Raw genomic sequence first — 26041 nt, forward strand, 5'->3', positions numbered from 1 at the left:
TTTTTGTTTAGTAAAAAATAAACAAAAATCATTTATTGTGCAGGTACATGAAAAATCTTATTATTATGATTCACAACTAATATTACAATAAGGATTTATAATGTGAACTGTCCATCGGATTTCATGGGTAATGTCAGTCTGACGTCATTAGACTTCAAAAAGCGTTGTAAATACGTAGGCTGTAACCTAACCTGCAATATTTTGTTTCAAATAGATTTTTTTGTTTATTTTAATATAACTGTAGCGCTCACAAGCTGTCAAATGCTTTGCGGACTGACCCATAAACAAAACGCTATTTAAAAAGTGGGCAGGTCTTCTCAATAGTTCTGCAGTGACTTCCGGTTTCAATTAAAATGACGTCACCATATAAAATATTGCTGTGCGTTCCAAGGCACTTCAGTGATCCTTTGAACGTCTATGAAAATAAGGAAGAAAATTAAAGGCGGAGTGCACGATTTTTGAGAAACGCTTTGGAAAAGCGAGTCGGGCCAAGTACCAAAACACACTTGTAGCCAATCAGCAGTTACCGACATGGTTGCCTTGGTTGCGTATTTGTGGGGCGGGTCTATCAAAAAAGGTCCAGATTCTATTGGGGTAGGGGTGTGTTTGTTTAGGTGATTTCAAATGTCAACATTGGCTTTCAGAGATCGTGCACCCCGCCTTTAAAGGGATAGTTCGGCCAAAAATGAAAATTACCCCATAATTTACTCACCCTGAAGTCACCCAAGTTACATGTCCATCCTCTTTCATATGAACACAGATATTTTTGAAAATGTCCTATAGCTCTTCCAGTCTTTATAATAAATGAATAAAGGGTCTGCTCTTTCAAGTCCAAGGAATGTGCATCCATCCTTTGCAAAAGTAATCCACATGGCTCCGGGGAATAAATAAAGGCCTTTTAAGGGTAATCGATGCAATTTTGTAAGATAAATATATACATTAAAACTTAACCAATGAAAATAACTAGCTTCCGATAACGCCGCCATCTTAGACTCCTCCGCATTCAGGAGAGAGTATCATCGTAGTGGACACACTTTTCATAGTGACATATGACGAATGCGGAGGGTTGTTTTCCCTGATTTTGTGCCTGCTTACGTCATGCGGTACTGGAACATCCAATAGGAAAATTCAACTGCAGTAGCCACCGTTCAGCCTGAAGAGGGCAGCACTTTGACGTTTTTACACCGTTTTTACACCATATATTGTAGCATTGAAACACTTTATACCCAAATATCAAAAAAGCACTAATAAGGTCCCATTCTTACAGATCATTAACTAAAAGTTGGTTTAAGGTTTAGTTACTCTTTACAGTTTTTACAGATGCTAGGACATATTCTCAATACTTAGGTCACTTTTGCAAAACTCTTCACACAGTTCTACTAACCAACTTTCAGCTTGCCAACTACCAAAACACTTTATTCAGGTCTCAAATCAACTCATTCTTCCAGAACACAAAGGTTGACAGCCGACAAATACACTTTGTCACCCACAAAATAGAGTTTTTTACAGACGCTAGGACGCATTTCTCAATACTTAGGTCACTTTTGCAAAACTCTTCACACAGTGAGCACAATAGAAGTCTATGTGGGCTAAACTGAGGATCAATTATCATTGCTTTGGCACAAAATGCATTCAATGATACATCTCTCAAATTTCATGAATTCTTTTTTCACTCAGACACAACAACTGCCAAAACTCTTTGTACATACAGGCTAATTTGCACATGCTTACATACTGTTTTCAAAACTGCTAAACTTATGTTCAAAACAATAACGTAATACAAAACTGAACAAGACAGCAATTTGCTACATTTCTAAAGTAATATTTTAATGAAATATATTTTAAATTTTAAAAATAAATGCTATAATAACAATTGACCAAATGGAGAAGACAGAGTAGATTGGCATTACTTTGTATCTGTATCAGTGGAAGGTGTGTGTATACAAATTCTTGTATTTTGGAATTACAATAAAAATAAAAATAAACTACATAAAATTAGAAGAATTCTGCATCATGTCTGATTCATTCCAGTAACATATATTGCAGTGAATTATAAACAGAGATGTGTCCTTGTTTTACACAAGAAAACGTTGTATAATGCAACATGTTGTTAGTGTTTTTAGGTCATTGTTTTGTTGGTGACAACGTGTGTTTGTCGGGTGTCAACCTTTACTAGTGTTCTGGAAGAATGGGTTGATTTGAGACCTGAATAAAGTGTTTTGGTAGTTGTAGTGCATTTTGAATGTGAAATGAACTGCTTTGCCAAGCTGAAAGTTGGTTAGGAGAACTGTGTGAAGAGTTTTGCAAAAGTGACCCTAGTATTGAGAAATGTGTCCTAGGGTCTGTAAAAAACTGTAATGACCTAAAAAACACTAACAACATGTAGCATTATACAATATTTTCTCTGTTTATAATTCACTGCAATATATGTTACTGGAATGAATCAGACATGCAGAATTTTTCTATATTTTATGTAGTTTATTTTTTATTTTATTATTCTTCTCCATTTGGCCAACAATTTTTATAGTTGAGAAATGTGTCCTAGTGTCTGTAACTAATGTAATGCATGCTGCACAACCACAGAGCTTTTCAGCACCATGGACAGGTCAAATATATATGGAATCACAGCGTACTACAAATTATGGGTATATAAAACTGATCATTTTATGAATTAATTAATAAAATGAAACAATAAACAAATGACCTATCTCATACTAAAGACATAACCTTGATTTTACTAAAATTTCTGTAGCTATTTTCTGTTTAAAAATGATTAGAAATGAATTTATTTATCTGCAACATTTACAGTAACAGAGGCTCTATCTATACATTTTATATATTCTATATTTTTTATATGTGTTATAATATTTTACACAATCTTAATATAACCAATACTATTATTATTATTATTACTGATACGGTGTGTGCGTTTTTGCTTTTAAAAGAGAAATGACTCGCAGCTATTTAGATTTGGTAAACCTGCGAAAGCTAGTGTTTTGTATGTGTAGGCCTGTGTGTGTGTGTGTGTGTGTGTGTGTGTGTGTGTGTGTGTGTGTGTGTGTGTGTGTGTGTGTGTGTGTGTGTGTGTGTGTGTGTGTGTGTGTGTGTGTGTGTGTGTGTGTGTGTGTGTGTGTGTTGCTGAGAAAAGCAGCTCATCATCTCAGAGGGACTGCAGACGCACACACATACAGACACACAAGCGGAGCTCTAGAACAATCAATGCAGAATTAAAACAACACAAACGCGCTGTAATTCCCTGACATCTCGTGCAGGGTGATTGGGTTTTATTCGGTAAGCTCGTGCAGGTGCTGATCGTCGGAATCATGGGGAACCGCGGGATGGAGGATTTGATTCCTCTCGTGAACCGAATGCAGGACGCGTTTTCCGCCATCGGTCAGAATTCGGATCTCGATCTGCCGCAGATCGCGGTGGTGGGCGGACAGAGCGCCGGTAAAAGCTCCGTATTGGAGAACTTCGTGGGAAAGTAAGCCTTTTATTTAATATTTGTGCTTTTTAGCATAGGCTATAATATATAAATGCACGTAGGCCTACGTCTATAATATGTCTAAATATATATTTTAAAAGCAATTAAATATATAAAAATGCATGGCTTAATAATCACCATGCATCGTTTATTTCAAATTCTTATTCTCCATCATGTTTCAATGATATTTTTAAGGTCATTCTGAGAATCCTTAAGATAACCTTTAAATGTTATTGAGGGTCGATGATGAACACCATCATCATCAGCATCTCTTCCTGTGTTCAGAGCAACTCCATCTAAATCTCATTATGTAATCCTCTTCATAATCATTTAAAGGTAGTGATATGTTTTATTCTTCATCATTCATTGGTGCATCAAACTGTATGTTATGTGCCGTTGGCCTCTTCAAATAATGATGATGATGGACTGGCCAGATCACAAAGCTTTTACGGGAAACATGAAATATTATAACCTTCAGTGCTTCTGTGCTCAAGATGAAACATCAAACACGGATGTTGTGATGATGTGCTTCCTGGATTGTTTACAAGGATCTGCCCGTAATGGCAGCTTATGAGCAACACAGATGGACACTGATCTGTACTGATAATCATGACTCTTATTTTGTCACATTAGCCAATAGGTCACCCACACAAGACTTTCACATACCTTGCAAAACCTTAGTAAATATAATAAAGGCTTACAATATGTCAGTAAATCAAACCTACATGATTAAAGGAGGCCTGTGTGACCTTATAGAAAGTAAGATATGAACCTGCAGCTAATGCATTCATCTGCTTACCTTTAATGCAGGGCACAAGCATCAGGCTTTGCCCCCAGAATCACATTTCTTATTGTTCGTTTTGCACTGATCTCATCGTGAACTGAGATTGTACCAGTTTTTTAGAGGAGATGATGTTTTTCTGCCTAATGCTGCATGATTCAGCAACCGTCGCTGCTGATGCAGGCCGCATCGTACTGATAGGTTAGAGGAAATCATAAGTCCAGTTGGTTAGAAAAGTACCAAATTATGTCAGAAGCATAAACCACTAACCTCAGTCATAACACATAAGACATAACACATCTTGTGTCTAGATAAAGACAACACATCTGATTTTTTTGTCCTTAACACATCTGTGATATTTTTGGAACAGCACACTTTGTATAAAATGAGATTGGTAAGCGGCATTCTGCCTTCTGGTTCTAAATAGTTATGTATATTTGAAATTAACTTATCAAATTAATCATTATCTCTACTATTAGGTCAAAAGACTCTATTTAGACATCTGGTCAACGGCTGTAATTTGTCCTGCAAAAGCTCATTGTGTTCAAAACCTGGAATGCTTTGGAAACTAATAATTATTAGTCTATTAATAGAACGTGCATGCTCATTAAAAGCCGGAGCATGTAATTTATGTGTCACCAGATGAAAAAAATTCAAATAATGCAGTGCTGTGCAGTAAAAGCCAAAATCATCAAGCAATATTATTTATGGCCAACATTGTTCACACCAAATCCACTGCCACCATTATCAACACCACAGACAGCAAAATGAACAGCAGAATCTCATTAGCATTCACAGAAAACAACCAGATGGAAGAAATGTGTGAATCACCCTTAGCTATTCATATGCACATTCAATTTAATCTGTCATATTTCAATGCGCATATTTCATTATAAAAGTTACCATAAAGCCTGCAAATTAAAGTTGAGTTGGTTAAAGTAGGTGAAATGAAAGTCAGCAGTATAATAAAGTCATACAGTGACAGCACACTCGAATCACTGATGAAGGGACACTGTGTTCTTCATCTTAATTTATAAGCTTCAGCGTCTGTTTGTTTGGCTTCTGGATCCATAGAAAGAATTTAATGATGAATGATGCTACAGTCAAGCATCGACTGAAACAATGTGGCTGTGAATTACTCTCAGATGATGGATTTGAGCACTGTGAATGTCTATTTTAAAATACAGATGTTGTTTTACACCTAAGAGCTGGTTGTGTCGTAAGTTGATGTTTTGTGGAAATTAAAGCCAACAGAAATGTGAATCAGACCTAGATGTAAGCTAAACATTGAGAAGGTCAATATTTTGGTCCAGGAATCAAACCATATTTAATTGAACTTTAACCTGCTCTGAACTGAGGTGGTTTAGGGTTTTGAACAGAGTTGGGTATAACGCGTTACTGTGTAACGCATTACTGTACTCTAATTACTTTTCCTGATAACGCAGTAACGTAACGCTTTACATTTTAAATGTATGTAATTTGATTACAGTTACCAATGACAACAAAATTACGTTACTAGCGTTACAAATTAAGTGTTGAAAAATTAATTAAAATGTATTTTAAAATGACGTTCTGCCATTGCACGGCAACGTCTGCGAGCATGCGCGCAGCGTCAGTTAACGAGCATATGCTTACTCACTCGTCTGAGACGCAAGCAAATGGATGCTATGTGAGCGGTGGTTGATCCTTCAAGTGGAATACAGACAATACATGTCCAAAACCTTGGCATTTCAGAGTGGGCTTTGCGCGATGACATCTGGTCTGCTAGAAGCGGTCGTACAGGTGTGTTTTTAAATCACTAATGTACAATAAGGTTTTATTTGTTAACATTATTTAACTATGTTATTTTATCATGAGCTCAATGCGTGCACTGCATTAAGTAATCATATGTTTATTTAAACAATTACCAAAAACACTTTTAATTGTTATATTTAACGAACTAACATGAATATTAACATTCTTTAACTTGACCAAAAAGCCCTCGCGAATGCGACGACGTGTTAAAACTATAGTTTCTGTCTCCGCGACCGCGAATGAATGTAGATAGTGTAGCATTCAAGAGAAATGCACAGACACTCGTTTAACTAAACTGCTGGCTTTATTTTAACAGAGCACCCGTAGGACGATGCTCACGCACATCCAGTCGCGCGCCCGCGCCAGAGCGTGCACAACATCATAGCCCAAAACAAAAACAAAAAACCCCTCCCCTCGTTGCACTAACCAATCACATTTCAGGGAATACATGGCAAAGAGAACAGAAACACAGCGTTAACCCTTACAGAACAGAGTTGTAATAAACATCCAAGAACATCATTTTAAACACTGCTACAATAGAAAGATAGATAGATAGATAGATAGATAGATAGATAGATAGATAGATAGATAGATAGATAGATAGATAGATAGATAGATAGATAGATAGATAGATAGATAGATAGATAGATGTTAATGAATGTAGAATGTTTAATGAGAAATGTTAAACATCTGTAACTTATTATAAAAGCTACAAATATTTCTGGATCACTGTATGACCAGTAATTTTAGGAGGGGGCAAAATCACACCAAAAATAGCTTTAAGCATTCAAATATGCACTGTAATCATTACTGTTTTCAAATGTTACAAGAAACATTTTCACATTAACACTGCGTTTGGGTTTATCTGTCCTTGTTTCTGACAGTTTCACTTTGTAGTTTTTTACATTTGATGTTGTCAAAGTAACTTACAAGTAAAGTAATTAGTAATTAGATTACTTTTTGCATGTAGTAATCAGTAATGTAATCAAATTACAATTTTAAAGTAGTAATTAGTAATTTGTAGTGGATTACTTTTTTTGAGTAACTTACCCAACACTGGTTTTGAATGACTAAAGGTTTCCTCCCACAGCTTCTCCTTTTAAAATTGCATTAAGCTTGACTGGCGATTTGTATTTATGTTTGTTTGTAACTTGTATTGACTGTTGAAGGCCTGGACATTTATTAATCCATAAATAGTTAACCAACAGACTTTTTATGTTGGCTAAATATTTCGTGGATTATTTAGTATTCTGAATGAAGCCGTCTAACCTGATATTTCAGAACCATGGACAGCTACCGGGGGAAACGACTGATTCCCACAATTCCTCACTTGACACAGTTAGTTTCTCAAGCTCTGCGCTGTTTAAATGCAGTGTGTTGTGAGCCAAGCTAAGGTTAAAAAAAGCTTAGTATGACTCAGACAGAGCTTGGGGCTGTCCAAGGGTTAGTTTTTATAAAATGACAAGTTTTGCCTTTAAATTCTGTTTGGATGCACATCAGAAGCTATTGTTACAAGACTGTGAACACTTTGCATTGTGCTTAGGAAAGAACATTTGAATAAAAGGACCAGCTGGACAGTTTAAAGGGATAGTTCACCCAAAAATGAAAACTTTGTCATTATTTACTCAACCTCATGTTATTTGATTCCCAGTCTCTGTCTTAGTTTTTTAGAACCCAAATGCAGATTTTTTAAATAAAGTGTTAATATGTGTAACAAATGAAACAACAGAGATATTCACCACAACAAAATAGAGAAGTAAATGTCTTCAGGAATCTTAAAAGTAGGGCTGCTTGATTTTGTGCAAAATCATAATCGTGGTTATTTGGAGGGGAAATCATTATCACGGTTATTCAACATGATTACTCAGTGACTTTGAAAATGTGCATTTATTTAACCTTTTCATGAAGTAAGTGTTGCAATAGGCTACACATTCGGTCCAGTTGCAATTTATATTTTAATCCCACAATAATTGTTTTACTTTGATTATCTTGTTTTTGTAATTGAAAATCAAAAATATTGATTTTGATTAATTGCACAGCCCTACTTAAAATATATGACATGAGACGAGTGGAGTTAATTATTTAAAGAGCACCATTTATCCAATTTACGTTTTTGCTTTGGTGTGTAAATGTGTATCAGTACATGTTAACTATATGCAAAAGGTACAAACCCCAAAGTAAACGATGAGTTACAGTATCGTCTCCAACGTTAATCTCTTTTTTTTTGTACTACAACAAACACATGGATTGTAGGCAATAGTTTGATTGGTGATGTAGACAAAACTGACATTATCATAATTCCTCCCGCTTGGACTCACAGCCTGTAAGTTAACTCCTGTTAGCATTGCATATTGATTGAATCTTTCAAACATGGTAAAGAGCGTCACATTTCTGGCTGATGTCAGAGGTATTCAAGCCAATCACAATGTACAGATTAGCTGGCCAATCAGGGACAGTTTTTTTTTAACAAATCTGTGCATTTCAGGAAGAAAGTGAAATCCGGTGTTACAAATTTACATTTAGATTTTTTTAACCATAAACTACGCGGACATATTATATAGCAAAATATGCAATGAAATAGGTGCCCATTAACACTTTTGGGTCATTTTGAAGCTTCAAAACAACACAAGTTTTCATGTTTGGGTGAACTATCTCTGTCAAAATACTGTCATTGTCACAACAAGCCTGCTCCACCCTACGAGTCACCTTAAACAAATAACAGAAACAGAAACTGATACTGTATTTGTTTTGGGAACCTGTGTCTGAGTTATATAATAATAAAGTGATGCGCTTTAAAGGATTATATAACAAAGAAACACTCGTTACAATCAGATAAAGCATCAGAAAACTTTGCTACTGCGGTCCTGCTAACACAGACATCAATGTAACTATTTTACATAAAAAAGGTCTTATGAAGTTGTTGTCACTTATCTCATTCATTACACATATCAATCTCCCCCTTGTATGCCATGCAATACTGTACACATTATGCTTATCACTACCAGTGAAACCTTTAATTATCAAACATAGCTGGTGATGATGTTCCTGTGATTGTGAATTTGTACCGACCTCCAGGATTATCACTAATCTGATGCTCCTGGATTCATTTAGTGCTTTAATCTGATGAATACGAAATGTTTCTTCTGAACCTGAAAGCACACGATTGTGTTGGTTCAGACAGAGAGAGTACAAAACTGTTTCATCCAAAACTTATGACATAAACAAATGACCGCGTTGCATGACGGTGAAATATGAGCATGTGCAAACACAGACATGTGCATGGACATGAAGACAGCATTTAGCTGCAGTGCATTTGTGTGTTGGCCTTTTCACTGGATATTTATCAACCACAGTTATCTTAGGGGATGATGGGGATCTTGGCACAGCAAATCCCTTGCAATGTGTTATTGAAGCGCACACGAATGAGAGCAGGTGGTGGTGTGTAAGGTGTAATTTAACCAGTCAGACCTGCAGGTTTAACAAGCAGTAGGATAATTACTAAAGATATCTTAATTTTCCTCCTCACTCTTTTAGGAGTTGTGGCGTTGTGGTGTTTTCTGTTTGTTTGTGGTCACATGCATGTTTGTGTTTGTGTTTGTGCATACCCTGACGCTGCATGCAGTGGGGGAGGAAGTAGAGCTCTGGGATTAAACTGAGGGGGCGTGGCCATCCAACCTGTCCATCATTGCAGACTCAGGGGGATGGGCGAGAGAGGAAGAGAGAGAGTGTGTATGTCACGTTTTCTCTTCCTCTGCCTGTTTTCTTAACACACGCTGGTGTGTGCGTTTGTGTGTGTTAAGGTTTAGTTGTTACTGTACACCAGGACTGCTGGGATGCGATGTTTGAGTGAACCTCATGTGATTTGATCCAATCACCTCAAAATGAAAGAAATTTTTGCCATGACATGACATTATTTTCTTTTCTTTTTTAAGTTATATTTTTGGGATTTTGGTTTTTTTATTTTAACAATTTTTATTAAAATTAAAATATGTAATATTTAAAATTCTTGTGCTGCGCTGCCACAAAGCGATACTGTCCATTATTTGTCCCAATTTTGCAATAAACTAAAAAGATAATTCAAAAGATTTCCGTCTGAATTAAATGTAAACTCTCAAGTCCGCCTTACGCTGTTTTCTAGAGGAATTGACAGATGAGTCAAAGTCTCTGCGAGTGAATTATTTTTACCTATTGATGGGAACAATCTTTAGTAATCTTTAGGTTTAAGTAAATGGTAATTTGGGTAATAACCAACAAAAAATGTTGATTCAGGATCACTATGTGAAATAACGGCGACTCTATAATGCCGGAGGGGTGGTCTGGTTTAGCTAAGGGACGCATAATCTTTGTCATCATTTGAACACTGCTGGATGATAGCCTAGTTAATAACTAATGTTAACTGTCCTAACCTTGGCTTTATTTTTAATGCAAATATAATTGATTTATTTCTTTTGCCATCCTAGAAAGATTCTTGATTGATTTATTGTTTTAGACACTTTAAATGTTGCTGTAGATAGCGATGCCATAGAAGAACCATTATTAGTTCCTCAAAGAACCATTCTTAGAAGAACCATTTCTTTCATACCGTTTTAAAATCTAAACTAAAGAAACTTTTTCCACTACAATAAACAGAAACATCGCAAAGCAAATGACATCATGAAGCAAGTGTACCCATTTATAAGTTGAACAGCATGTGCTCCTTTACATTTTCTTCAGAATGTAAACGTTTATTTAGGCCTCACTGCAGAAGCATTTTTGTGTGTGTTTGTGCTTAAAAACGCTGTCGCTGTGATCTGCCAATCCATAAGATCAATACTGAATGGTTACTGTGAATGGGGGGGCGTCCATATGGTCCTCCATATGGGATTTTTATGTTTGTCACAAGAACCTGCAGATAAAGCATCTGTCCAGATCTCATTGTCATTAATAGAGAAAGAAAATACAGGAATATGCCAAGCTATGCCAGTCGGCTCATACCAAAGTTATATAACAAGATATATCACTGCTATTAATATGAATAGGATGAAATGCAACGCTCAACATGGCCGCTCTGGCGAATCAATCAATCAATCAATCAATCAATAAAGATTGATGATTCAGTACAAAAGCGCACAAGGCCAATCTGTTCACATGCGCAGCAGCTGAAACGACTTTGAATAAAGGTGTTTTAGCACAATTTCAGCTTAGGAAAAAGTTAAGTTCATGTCATCAAAGATGTTGATGTCTTTCTTTGTTCAGTCGAAAAAAAATATTTTTTGAGGAAAACATTCCAGGATTTTTCTCCATAAAGTGGACTTTAGTGGACCTCAACAGTTTACAGTTTCAATGCAGTGTAAAATTGTTTCAATGTAGCTTCAAAGGGCTTTAAACAATCCCGACCGAGGCATAAGGGTTTTATCTAGTCAAACAATTGTCATCTTCGGCAAAAAACAACAACTTTTAAATCAAAACTTCTCATCTTGCACTAGTCGTGTGGTGTGACGTGGCAGCACGACCTTGTATATTACGTAATCATGTCGAAAGATCACACGTAACATATGTGAAACGCACACTTATGGACCATTTTAAACAATAAATTGACACAAAGACATTAATTAGTATCATTCGACATACAACAACGTCTGAACGCTCCTCTTTCTCCACACTTGTAAACACTGGGGCAGTAGGTTCACATACGTCATGCGTGACCTTTCCACGTGATTACGTAATACGTACGGGTATAATAATATATTATTTATTTTATGAAAGTAGAATAACAGTTTGCACTCACATATCTTATCATTCTCAAGAGAAACACCAATAAGATTATATTTTGTAGGGTATGTTTTAAATGCCCTAATAAAACTAGGCCTAGTCTTGGATTAATCTTAACCCTGACTGTGAAACCACCCCATGGAGTCTAGGTTTTATGCTGGTGATAGATTAAGGATAAAGGCTCAGCCTGTGCTGTTTGCATACAGGATATTTCAATAAAACCCTTACATTAAGATGGACTTAACATTTCATTTATCATTCAGATAAACATTAAGTCAGACACAAGGAATATTTCATGTCACCAAACTGCTATAGTAAATATACTGTACAGTAACACATTGTGTTCAATCTTCACTATACCAAAATAAATCATAAAAGACATTCTGACCCAAGACACATTGTTTTAAACAAACTAGTTTAGATTCCCATATAAATGTACATTAATGTGTATTTACAGTTTATATCAGTGAGATTTTTTAATAGTTAGTATTTCAGAGCTGCATGGCTCTAATATGTTCACCCATGAGTGTTTCTCTAATCATTATCACCTGTCGTCTGTTACACAGGGACTTCCTCCCGCGAGGTTCAGGTATCGTCACCCGTCGTCCTCTGATTCTACAGCTCGTCCAGTGTCCCACAGGTAAGCACCTCTCCAGGGTACAGCAGGTCAGGACTGATTTGGGACCAGCATGCTGTCCAGACTTTATCTGCATTCAAATGTGAATGATACTTTACTCACAACGCTGTCCAGCATAAATGTAGCACATTTGTGATCTGCTACTTACAAGAAGGTCACAAATATTTTATTGAAATGTTTCCCAAACCTTTTTACATTTATGCTGGACAGAAACTTTTATCCAAAAGTATACATTTTATTAGCATGGGCAGAAATCTCCGGGTGGGAGGCAGGTCCCCCCATGTTCCCCCTAAAATTATCATTAAACACAACATGTATTATACATTTTATGCATATAACTCCTGTAAGTCAGCTGTCAAAGCTATTTTATTCACTTTAAACATTAGATGAAGTGATTATTTTATCTTTAATATAGTTGAGGCAGAGTCATTGTTAAATCAATCATGAAAAAACTATTATAACCGATAAGACAAGTCCACTATGTTAACGACTATAATGTTAACCTAACAGTCATTATGTTTAAAATTAAGTTAAAATTTCATTGGTGGCTTGATTGTAAACAACTTCAAAAACATTGCAGTAATGGTAAATAAATGGTATCAGGCCCGGATTGGCCATAGGGAGAACCGGGAGGATTCCCGGTGGGCCGGTCTGTTTTTTTTTGGCCACGAGGGCCGGTGTTGTCATGCCACCGGGATGACGCGTATTTGCGGGTGAGAGATGTCCCCGCCGCTTTATGCACAAGTTGATTGTGTCCCGAGTCCCGACCACTTATTGGAAGAATTCTTGCATTAGGGTTCATTGACATCTAAAACGCATGGGAAACGCAGGACGTGCCGCTGTCTTCTGGTTTTCAAAGCGCTTACTTGAACACGAGTTTTGTTTCAGACGCGTCTATATTGAGTGCGCTTGCCGGCCGCGCGTCTATATTTTAAATAAACTTGAGCGCGTCTTTTAACAAACGGGCTGGTCTCTAAAAGGAAAAGAATTTACAAAACGTATTTTTTTATCCAAGTCATAGATGAACTCTCTATGAATAGTCATTATTCATCGTTTATTGCAAGGAACAAAAATCTATTTGATGCAAAACTCATTAGTTTATTTGAAAAAAGTCGTTTCAAAAGTATATCCATTATGTTTTCTTTTTTTTTAACACAATGTACCTTAGCCTACGTTATTTAGCAATAGACATGATCTAAGTACTAAAAAAATAAGATACAGATTTTTTCCATTTGTTTCCAATGCATACTTGATAAATCTTGCTTGTGTATTGTATATCAGGGGTTTCCAAACGTTATCAACCCAACAGTTAATCTCAAGACTCACCATTTTTTAGAAATAGAAATATAGAGGAAAACACAAACACATTTGTTTCCTTTAGTTTTTGAATAAGTTTCCTTTAGTAATATTATGGTCTTATGGTAGGGATGCATGATTATGGCAAAAAATATAATTGTTTACTGCATTTGCACGGAATATGAAATTATTTGAAAAATACAGTGAATTGCAAGGCTGCAGAGAACAGTGCACTACTGCAGACTTATACTACTGAGGGTTTAAAGATATTATTTTAATAGTCAGTCGTGAACTAAAGTGGGCCGGTCTAAGGCATGAAACTCCAGGGCTGAAAATGAGTCCCACTCCGGCCCTGAATGGTATTGAAGATGAATCGGCTTTTCTCTGTGTACACATATTACAACTTTTTTGTTCAGGCAGGCATTTTTAATTTGTCCTTAGGACTTGTTTTTATTGTTTATTGAGACTCTTTTATGATAGGTGCTTTATAAATAAAATATATTATTGTTATTATTATTATTATTATTTTCCCTACAAGTATTATTGCCGTGTTATTTGTGTCCCCTTAAAAATAGCTCTGGAGAAATTTTATGTTTATTTTACCCCCATTATTATATTTAATACGGTGTGCGTGCGTTTTCTGGGGATTTAAGGCTGTGACCTATGTGTTGTTAATGCAATGCTCTACCAGTTTAGCTACAGGAACAAAGTGCTTTGTTAAATTAGAGTCTAAAGTTGACATTCAAATCAAGTTGATGTATTTGCAACTGGCAAAATATATATTTAATATTTATATAATTGAGTCTTTTGTTATTTTGTTGAATAACAATTATTTTGTTTGATATAAAGGTGTTACAAAGTTTGATGTGTTGCTAATATTAACAACTATAATGGGAACCCAAAAGATTGTGTTGTATTTAATGGAGAATATTTGTAATAATACTTTGATTATTATTAGTTTAAAAACCTTAAAATCTGTAACATTACTTTACAAACACAACAGTTTGGTTCAGCAATTATAAGCATATGTTAAAATAGAAAGATGCAGCTGTAATACTGGTTGTGTGTGGTTTTTGGTGCTCTTTTAATGTTTGTCTTTATATGTTCAGAATATGCAGAGTTCCTTCACTGCAAAGGGAAGAAGTTCACAGATTTCGATGAGGTGCGTCAGGAGATCGAGGCGGAGACGGATCGCATCACGGGGCAGAATAAAGGCATCTCACCTGTACCGATCAACCTGCGGGTTTACTCTCCAAACGGTCCGATCAACTCTCTCTTTAATATCCAAATAATACTTATTAGTTTTTTTACTATTAAAACATTACATTAATCACAAGATGAAGTGTTCAAGCACAGACCCATCTTTGAGACAATATATCATTAATTTAAACAGTACACCTTTGTACCCAAAGAGTGCATATTAGTACCTTAAAGGTATATATTAGTACCTAATTCGGCATATTAGGACCTTTTTTTAAAGGACCTTTTGTACCTTTATTTTTGAGATTATAAATATTATTTTACATAAACTGTGATTTTCAGAAATGGGAATAGATATAATATTGAGTATAATATTGAATAAATATTTTTCTTATGTGGGTTTCAATGAAATTATTTTTATGTGCTGTTTATATTTACATTACATTTATTTACATTTACACTTTTTGGAATAGAAAGCACAACCTTTGCATTGCTAATGCAATGATCCACCAACTGAGCAACAGGAACACTGTTTGTCTTTATTGAAATTGTAAGGTTGATTGTTTTTGTTATCAATTGGGAGACACAGAGTACTGTAGCTAGCACTTCTTTTATTAAGCCAGACCAAATATTGGATGTTTAATCATTAATTTATCGGTTATCATTCTTATAGTTTTAACAAAATACTATTGCTGTACTTTTTATTTGTTTAGATGTCCTGTTTGTTTCTAATGATTTTTTTTTTTTGCAGTGCTGAATCTGACATTGGTTGATCTACCAGGGATGACCAAAGTACCGGTGGGAGATCAGCCGGCGGACATCGAGCATCAGATCCGAGAAATGCTCATGCAGTTTGTAACTAAAGATAACTGTCTGCTGCTGGCCGTGTCACCCGCTAACTCCGATCTCGCCAACTCTGATGCCCTGAAGATTGCCAAAGAAGTCGACCCGCAGGGTATGTGTGAGCTCTAGACAAATGTAGCCAGATAATTGTCACATATTATGTTGATTTGCTTTGCCAATATTTATTTTTAATGCACTACAGTTATATTTACATTAAAAGACAAAGTTTTTTATTTTAGTTGGGACTTTTAACTGGCCATTATTGGAGAAAGATACTGTTTGCAAGCAGATGGTGTAGTTATGAAACCTACCAGCAGGGGCTTACTGGACCAACTTAAAGGGATAGTTCACCCAAAAATGAAAATTCTGTCATCATTTTCTCCTCTCCAATGTTGTTTTAAATCTGTATGAATGTCTTTTTTCTGATGAACTTTGATATAAATGATAGCAAGTACACAGCTGATTGTATCCTTTGACCTCCATAAACAAATATGGTATTCAATGGGTACCGTCAACTGTGTGCTTACCATCATTTATCAAAATATCTTCTTCATCATTTATCACAATCCTTTCAAAATATTTGTTTTCCTACTATGGACATCAATAGTTACATTCAGCTGTGTGCTCGCCATCATTTATCAAAATATCTTCTTTTGTGTTCACCAAAATAAAAACTCATACAGGTTTACAACATGAGAATTTTTGGCATTTTTGGGTGGACTATCCCTTTAAGATGCCAAAACCTGACACTGGGTACTAACCAACACAACCCTAAAACACTTATAAACTAACTCTTATCTGTCATTTTAATAATAAAAATAAATATGATCATATTATCATTTATAATTTTTATATTCGCTTACAAAAATTAAACATTGTATTAGTAAACATTAGTAAATACTTAACTTACATAAACAAACAATGAACAATATAGTTTTTCAGCATTTATTAATTCTTGTTAATTTTAGTTAATGTCAGTACAGTTATTCATGTTAGGTCTTGATGCATTAAATAATGCTAAAAGTTTCAATGTTTGATTTGTTGCTAAAATTAACATGAACTAAAGTTAATACATGCTGTATAAGTATTGTTCATTGATAGTCAACAATTGAGCTCTGAGGTAAAAAAATATTTTTTATATGCATTTGGTTTAAAACGATGATAACTTGCATGGGACGAAGACTCGAGTCACATAAGTGTGGTCCACCTCTTGGTGGCTGCCATGTTTAGATCTGAATATTATTTATTTTATCTTAGTAACTCACATTATCAAACACATAGTCCTGTATAAAAAAAATATATCAACGATTAAATAACATTAAATGACATTGGGGTGGTTTCCCGGACAGACAGGGATTATCTTAAACCAGGACTAGACCTGAGTTTAATTGGAAATGTAACTAGTTTGAACCAAAAACATTGCTTGTGTGCATTTTGAGGCAAAAAAAGGGCACTGATGTATTTTAAGATATGTCAGTGCAAGTTGTTTTCAGTTTGGACAGCTCTTACATTTATTTTAGTCTAGGACTAGTCTAATACCTGTCTGGGAAACCACTCCTTTGAGTCTATGTGATGTTGTATCTACAGCAGTCAGTCTGAAGTCCAAGAACCCCATTATATTGAATACTTTGACTTTAGTTCATCATTATTTTTTACACCATGACATACGATGGGTTATATGATAAGCTCACTTGTTTACGACGCCCTTTATGTGTTTGCATGTGTGTACACAGGTTTGCGTACTATTGGTGTGATCACTAAGCTCGATCTTATGGACGAAGGCACAGATGCTCGCGACATCCTGGAAAACAAGTTGCTACCACTTCGGAGAGGTGAGCACCAATTATCCGATTCAGGATTTTATATTTCCTTTGTTGTGTAAGTGTGTATTAGTACATGTTAATGATATGCAAAAGGTACATGCCCCAAGATAAAGTTATCGTCTCCAACGTAAATCTCTTTACTTGGACTAAAATTAACACAAGGGTTGTAGGCGACAGTTTGCTTCCTGGGATTGGTGATGTAGACAAGACCGACATTATCATAATTTCCTTCTGTTAGCATTGCATTGTGAGCGAATCCTTCAAACATGGTAAGGAGCGTCACATTTCCTGTTGACTTCAGAGGTATTCAGACCAATCACAACGTACAGATTAGCTGGCCAATCAGCGACACAGCGCTTTTCAAATTGATGAGCTTTGTACATGAATCAGTATGTTTCAGGAAGACAGGGAAATCTGGAGCTACAATAATGTACGATATGTTGAAAATAATGTGCCTTTTGATCCATAAACCACGCAAAAACATTGTATTATTATACCAAATACACAAATTAACGTTGTTTTACTTACTTACTTTTCTCATCACCTTGATGAATAATGCACACATACACATTAGAGCTGTGATGCTGATGTGGGAGATGCAGGTTTGAATTTGGCCCAATCCAACTGGAGGACAAACGTAATGGAGTAACAAAACGACATCAAGAGACGACCCAGAACGTTTAAGTAACCACCTAGCAATTCACAAAAACTTTATGCAAGAGCACCACATGAACTTTTTTACAGTAGCTTAATTAATACAGTGGTTTGACAGGAACTGTATTTAATATGGTAAATTCCTGTACTACATTAAAAGAGAAGTGATTGCTATTATTTAAGCCTATGATAATATAATCAATTTATAATCTGAAGTCAACAGCATCCAGACATAACCAATGATGGAGGAATGACATCTCGATGCTTCCCTCTTGTGGAATAAAATGTTTCTCATGGCTAATGTTGTAAAGAGAGAGAGAGACAAAGAGAGAGAGAGAACCAATGTCTTGATTTCATTGACACATCTGGAAAAAACATTCATTCCTTTCTTTGCTCAGCAATAAATGATATTTATGGAAAACTCTCGGGCACAGTGAGTCGCTGAGAGACGTTTTTTCCATTCAGAGCTTACGTCCTCACGAGAGGTTTTCCCATCAAGCCCTTCTTTACCTCGCCTGCATTTGTCTTCTGCTCATGTAATATGGCGCAACATGCAAAACCGCAAGCATCCTTCAGAAGTCCTTCAAACGCTCGAGAGAATTTCACCAGAGTTTAACCTTCCACACGTCTTTCTCATTAGTTTTCTTCACTTTCACCTCACCCCTGATCAAATGACAAAAACTGTGTTGGTCAAAGGAAAGAAAAACCACAGAGATCTCTTTAACATTTCAAGTGTTTCTCCTAGACAGCCTTGAGTTTACCCAGACATTAAAATCTACAATGCATGGGTTCTTGGCAGCGAAGAACCATTTTTTGGGTTCTCAAAAGAAACTTTATAATCTTTTATGGCATATCTTAAAGTGATAGTTTACCCAAAAATAAAAATTTTAACACAAAGGAAGATATTTGTAATCAACCAGAAAACATGAGCACCATTGGCTTCCATGGTGCTCAAAAACATTAACTGTGCTCAAAATATCTTCCTTTGTGTTCAACAAAACTAAGACATTATACAGCCAAATGTGTGACCAAATTTTCATTTTTAAAGTGTACAGCCTGACAAGGACCATTCTTTATTCATTTGTGTCTATTTTTATTTCTCCTGAGGAGAAACATCTGAAATAAATGTGATTCAGTGAAATTTTGTCACCTGAGCTATGACAGACGAACCTCCGATGGGATTTTAAATGTCTCTAGGTTACATTGGTGTGGTGAACCGCAGTCAGAAAGACATTGATGGAAGAAAGGATATAAACGCTGCCATGGCCGCAGAGCGGAAGTTTTTCCTGTCTCATCCCAGTTACAGACACCTGGCTGATCGCATGGGAACGCCGTACCTGCAAAAAGTCCTGAATCAGGTGAAATGTTCGATGGTTACATTTTGCATTGCAACGATACAGCAAATCGAGATGCCTCTTGAAATGTATTCATCTGTACTTATCTGTAGTGTATTCGAACTTTAATCTCTCATGCAGCAATTGACCAATCACATCCGTGATACACTGCCTGGGCTGCGAGCTAAACTGCAGAGCCAGCTGCTGTCTATCGAGAAGGAAGTGGAGGAGTACAAGAACTTCCGTCCGGACGATCCGTCCCGGAAGACCAAAGCCCTGCTCCAGTCAGTCACAATAAACACTCAAAGTTTCATAGTCATTTTATTGAATTGTTTTACAAAGAATTGTGGAGTTACAACGTTAAACAGTTTTTCTACAAATGTATGTGTTCAGGATTATTTGGGCGGGGCTAAAGCGGTGGCTCGATGACACACTGGAGCCACTGTGCATGGCCCCGCCCCTAACACAAACGCGAACATTCATTCAAACATTAAGAGAGACGGCAGCTTTCTCGTGAGTGGGCGTTGTTTCATCACTGACAGTAGACACCGCCCCCACAAGATAGCTTATTTTATTTACTTGCCGGTTTTTAATCAGTCAAATTTGGCTGGGTGATTAATAGCAAACTTTTTTGTGACGTCACACATTTAGGATCGGACTTTTTTCTTCACATACAAATTCTGACATAGATTTTTGCAGAATAAAAATGCTGAATGTTCAGTTCCTGTGCTTTCGGTTTCAGGATGGTTCAGCAGTTCTCTGTGGACTTTGAAAAGCGTATCGAGGGTTCTGGAGATCAGATAGACACATATGAGCTGTCTGGAGGAGCCAGGATCAATCGCATCTTCCACGAGCGTTTCCCCTTCGAGCTGGTGAAGGTGTGTGAGGAGTCTACCGATGCACACACATCAGAAATCTCAGTACTCTATAGAAACACACATTTAGGGCGTTCATATTATACCTAACCCAACCTAGACCATTTTACCATTTTTCGGACACGTCCTGGAAAGGATTTTAAGTGCGTCCTCCGGAAGTTGCATACGGTTTATTATTCCAGGTTCTATTGCAGAAAAGCAACCATTACATTTCATGATAAAATGAAATTTGTATGTCTTAAGAGAAATAAATGTTAATTTTATAATGTTTTTAATGAAATGTGTGAACCTCCATGACGTATGCGGTCAACTAATGAGACTTCCGGAGGACGCACCGGAAAATGGTCACCATAACCAAACCAAACTCATGTCCAAACGCGATTGTCCCCCCTCCCTACTCCACCAGAATCACGCACTCACACTGTACTTTGACTGATCCTAGCCCAGGCATGCTTTCTTCATTAGGATGTGATTGTTTTGAAGAAAACAGAAAGGAAAGTGCTCTCTTAACACTGAAACCCATCATAATGTTAAGTCTGAGTTTTTTTATATATATATTATTTTGAGTCGTTGGTGCATGATGACACACAGCCCTCTCACATGCCTATCATATTGCTCAGTTGATCTGTCGCGTGTGCAGCTTGGACATTCATGTAACCCTGCTGTGCGCATCAAAAGTTTTTTTACGAAGGCAAATGAAGGTGCGCAATTGACTTCTCTCCTTTTGAACTGCACGATGTGCGATCAAACAGCGCCTGAGCCCAAGTGAACCGCACCTCTGCAAGCCGGCCAGGTCGCGATTAACCAAACCGTGCATGGGCACAGTACCGAGCGTTTACTCTTGTTAAACGAACCAAGCTTTAAGGGTTAAACGCGCTTGGGCACAGTTTGTTTACGATAATGTGAGCACGCCCTTACTGTATGTGGTCTTGCCACTGGCGGATGTCACGGGTGCGTTTTGGCCTCGGTGCACTTGAATTAAGCTTTTCCTGAAAGGCAAATGATAAAAAGCATTTTTTAACATGATTTTTTTTTTTTTTTTTGAGTCGCAGTACATAGCAAACCTTTAATACTGTGAACACTCATCTAAAGAGTCTCTCTCTCCATCAGTCAGCGGTTGAGTCTGGTGAGTCACGGTATAAGACTGCGGCTCCTCTGGGCCTGAGTGCTGCTTTTATGAGTAAAACATTCCCTCTTCACCGAGCCCTGGAAAAACACACACACACACACACACACAAACAAAACACATACACACATGCACAAACACACAAACAGTGTGGAAAGTTGGCTCAGTGGGGAGCACTGAAGGTCTCCGATTTGAGGCTCGGCTGGGTCAGGAGGTCTTTTTCTGTACTTAAAACAAAGTTATCTGCTGAGTTAGCGCTATATGCTAACGTTTAGGCTAAAGTTCATACTAATAAAACACAAATTTACCCCTTCTTGAAACATCCATTAACAATCTCCAAATAATTGATTATTCCTCAAAATAGGTACCTTCTTCGTCTGATACAGATTGTTTATGTGAAATAAGCGCTTCAGTGTGATCCTGATGTGAACATTATCTCTTACATAGTTAGTTCTGGTTTTCATAACTAAATGTTTTCTCTTCACAGATGGAGTTTAATGAGAAGGAGCTGCGTAAGGAGATCAGCTACGCCATCAAGAACATTCATGGCATCAGGCACGTTTGTCCTTCGCTTTTGTCCTCATCTCCCGTCCGATTTTATGTGTCCGGCTTGTTTGTCTTACCCAACACACCTCTCACATTTAATCACAAACACTTTAGACTTCTCTACACAATCTCATCTGAGGAACAGGAGGAGGAGTTTGTGATTACATATGAGATTGTTTAGCAAGACAACCGTATGTCTGAGCTCACGCTTCTGTGTGTCTGTAAATGCTCTTCGTCTGCTGTAGTTACATGTTGTAGTTAGTTGTACTAGATAGGAAACAAAAATCAGAGGTGTATTCATAATAATTTTTTTATTGTGACAGCATTCTTAATATTAATATTTTCAATGAGCAAAGCAAATAAAAACACAACTGAATTATAAACCCAAAAAGATGCAAAGGAAAAGAAAATATTGCATAAAGACTTCTAAAAATATACTTACATGCATACATTAATATGGGTGATTCTCATGAAATTAGACTTATAAAAAAGTAAATGCAAAGTAAGAGTATCAAGCAAAGTAAGAAGCAAACATCTCTTCACGTACTATTTTGCACATGATTTCAAATGACATCATACAAACCATTTTAGTTGTTTTTTCCACATTTAAGTGGAAAATTTTCATTACCGCAACGTGTCCATGACTGGATTTGAGTTCTTTGACATGGAAATATTTATAATTAAAAAATCTAAAAAATAAAAATCTTCACTGGATGTTATACTATAAACATTTACAGTAAAGAAACATGTGGTATTTGGTGGTCATTGGTAAATGTAGAGACAATAATAAGGAATATAAATATGTCTCATCCTCCGCAACAATTTTCAATCCTTGTTTAAGCCCTCAAGGAACCAACATTTTCAAAAACAAAATGTTGTAAGAGACATAATTGACTGTGACACAGGTAGATGGCTACCAGGTAAGCAGTTCTTATTTTTCTCTCCAGATAAAAGTTGAAATTTTGTTTTTCATAGTACCTAGACAACTTTTTAGTTCTCATTACCGAAACAATATCATGTTGCGGTAATGATCATTTTTGATAATGATCATCTAAAAAATTTAAATAATTCTAAAGGAAATATTTTTTAAATCCTCTAAAAATAAGGGTTAAAGTAAGTTCAGACCTTAATCTTATATGTGCAAAATAAAATTGGCTTTAAGGGCTTTTAAAAAAAAAATCTAATGCTGGACACCTTCTAAGTCTGGAATTCATGAGAATCACCCATATATGTTTTTTTTTTTGAAGACTACAATTTTTATCTTTAATCTAATCTGTTTTATTGGCGGGTGGGTGTTTTTTTATTAACACTCTTTTTTCCGCCCAATCTCTCTCTGGCGGGCAGGACGGGCCTCTTCACACCGGACATGGCCTTTGAAACCATTGTGAAAAGGCAGATCTCCAAGATTAAAGAGCCTTGCCAGAAATGTGTGGATATGGTCATAAGTGAGCTAGTCAATACTGTTAGGCAGTGTACCAAGAAGGTAAAAGGCTGGTGGACGATCGGTTATCAACCTCTGACCCGAATGGCAGGGGTGTTGTGTGTTAAGCGGTGTGCGTATGCCTGCAGCTTTGGACTGAGGGTTCTGGCTGGTGTGGCAGCGTTAGCTTGATGTTTGGAGAGCTGTGGATGCTGAGGTTTCACTGCATGGTTACCAAAGTCCTTGGAAACCTCAGTGTCCAAACTCTCCAGCTTTGGAGACGGAAGTTTTTGGGTACGACAGCGGTAAATGTGAACTCTGATCATTACAATTTGACCCTTCAATTTTGGTACGCTAAATTAAATGAGAATATTGAGATCAATCTTCAGTGCTGCGGTTGGTACAAAAGCTTCTGTCTCTGAGCCGATGGACGGGTGACGGGTCGACGTCCCTCCGACGGGGTCTTTGACTCGGATCCTCCGCTGAATGGCTTGAGGATGAACCGAATGTCTCATTTGCCTTTTTTTCCTCTGTGCTGTCTGTCTGCCCCTTCAACCTGACATCATCCTTCTACTTTCTCTTTCTTCTCTTCTTGTTTTCCCCTGTCATACGGATCCACCCTCTCTCTCTTTCTCCTCTTCCTCCGTGACTTCCTCTGCAGGACGGGCCTGTTCACCCCTGATCTGGCCTTCGAGGCCATAGTGAAAAAGCAGATACAAACGCTTAACGGACCGTGCCTGAAATGTGTAGATATGGTCGTGAGCGAGCTCACCTCCACCATTCGCAAATGTAGTGAGAAGGTAACGCGAAGCCACGTGTGTCCACGTCTATCTCACACATACGGATAGACCGATGGCTGGACTTGAACACTAAAACTTTAAGGGTATAAAACCTTTAACATAGTTTGAAGGGATGAAATTCAGTCAGCGTTTATTATGTGACTTTTTGTTTTCTGTTGACACAAGAAGAGATTTAGCAGAACATTAAGAAACATAATCTTTATGAATCATTATTCAATGAAAAGCATTTATTATGTATTTTAAATGTAAACGTACTAAAGAAGTACTTATATTTTACGGAAAAGTTAATTTTCCCCATTACATGACACGAGAGTAAGTAACTGATGACGACATTTTCATTTTCATCAACTATCCCTTTGGAACGCAGACCGTTTGTTGTCTAAAGCTTTTTTGACGGACACATATTCCCACAGCTTCAAACGTTCAGATTTAATGTCCCATTCTCTTTGTTTTCTTTCTTTCTGTCTTTTCATTCTGATCAAACCCTTGTGGTTATATATATACATGTGCTTGTGTAGTGCAGTGAAATGCATTGTGGGATTGTGTTGGTACCGTTAACACAAATACACGAGAGGTCATATGGACTGTTACTTTTGGAGAATCCTCAGTAAATCACTATTGAAATGAACACATTGATCAATGTTTGGAAAATTATGAAAAGCCTTTTAAAAAACAAAGTGAGGCTGTTGCATATGAATGAATCTCACCAAGATTGATCAGCGTGATAATTTTAGTGGTGTTTGTCAGAGACTTTTCCGTAATTAATGCCTGTACGGCCTCTCATACAAATATGTGACATCACTTCCTCTAAATTTAGATGTTTACTTTGTTTTCTTTAGTGTTTTGAGGATATACTAAAGACAGTTGGGTTGTAATATTAAACTATAATGTTAGCACAGAACTGAAGTCTTTATTCACATACTGTACATAAAGTTGCAGTCTTTAGAAAGAGTACACATATTAGATATTAAACTCTGTTTAAAGGCACAATATGTAAGATTTTTGCATTAAAATATCTTAAAACTAGCAGCACCTTGTTATATATTTTGTGTAATATATTCACATGTGTACTTGCATCCCAAATTATTTCAACAACATTTGAATACAGAGAATTCACAGATTTGCGTTTGCTCCTATTCATAGTGTCATTGTATTTGCATCATGTCCCGGTTATCCTCGATCCTCGAAACGGAAAATCTTTGGCGGAAAATCGCACTGCATTAACCAATCAGGAGCTTGTTCTAGTAGTGACTTGACTACAGGAAGCGAGCGAAGTCGCAGAAGCCCCTCCAATGACACAAATTTCTGCTTAATATATCGAATGACTTGAATTTCATGCGCAAATGAAGTGAGTAAACTTAAAATCTTCAATCTTCTAGTCCAACTACGTGCGAATAGTCAATTCTCATAGACCCCCATGTTAAAATGCCCATCTTTACAGTAGAAAATAAATATGTGTACAGCTAGGTACAAAAAGTATTTTTGGTATGTAAAGCTAATTTTGCCATTCATGACAACTGTGAGGGGGTGAATTTTTTTGTAACTCATCAATTTAAATTATATTAAGCCTTAAAGTTCTGCAAAATTGAGGGTTTGGCCACTTGAGTGACAGGTGAACTGCCACTGCTGTCACGAAAGTCGAGCTAGGCGGGAGTGGTTTCAGTAACCAGCCACCTT

General features: G+C 36.7%; 1 protein-coding gene across 10 annotated transcripts in view; it reads left to right on the plus strand.

Annotated features, from left to right (window-relative positions):
• Positions 1-3130: 3130 nt before the first annotated feature.
• The window catches only part of dnm1a (dynamin 1a), a 59186-nt gene continuing 36275 nt past the window's right edge, over positions 3131-26041 (plus strand). For 7 of the 10 annotated variants that reach the window (XR_010526818.2, XR_010526817.2, XR_010526815.2 and 4 more), the window contains exons 1-10: positions 3132-3484; positions 12377-12450; positions 14853-15002; positions 15695-15898; positions 17520-17618; positions 19461-19621; positions 19739-19881; positions 20340-20475; positions 22086-22153; positions 23489-23627. Coding sequence is in view for 6 of the 10 variants with exons in the window: in XM_065251045.2 (XP_065107117.1) it covers positions 3324-3484; positions 12377-12450; positions 14853-15002; positions 15695-15898; positions 17520-17618; positions 19461-19621; positions 19739-19881; positions 20340-20475; positions 22086-22153; positions 23489-23627 (1335 nt within the window). In the remaining 4 variants the exon portion in view is untranslated. Of the gene's footprint in view, positions 3485-12376; positions 12451-14852; positions 15003-15694; positions 15899-17519; positions 17619-19460; positions 19622-19738; positions 19882-20339; positions 20476-22085; positions 22154-23488; positions 23628-24225; positions 24365-26041 lie in introns of all 10 variants that reach the window. The other 3 variants (XR_010526816.2, XM_065251043.2, XM_065251042.1) reach the window with 2 other exon arrangements.

Source organism: Paramisgurnus dabryanus, chromosome 5 (assembly GCF_030506205.2).
Source record: "Paramisgurnus dabryanus chromosome 5, PD_genome_1.1, whole genome shotgun sequence".
NCBI lineage: Eukaryota > Metazoa > Chordata > Actinopteri > Cypriniformes > Cobitidae > Paramisgurnus > Paramisgurnus dabryanus.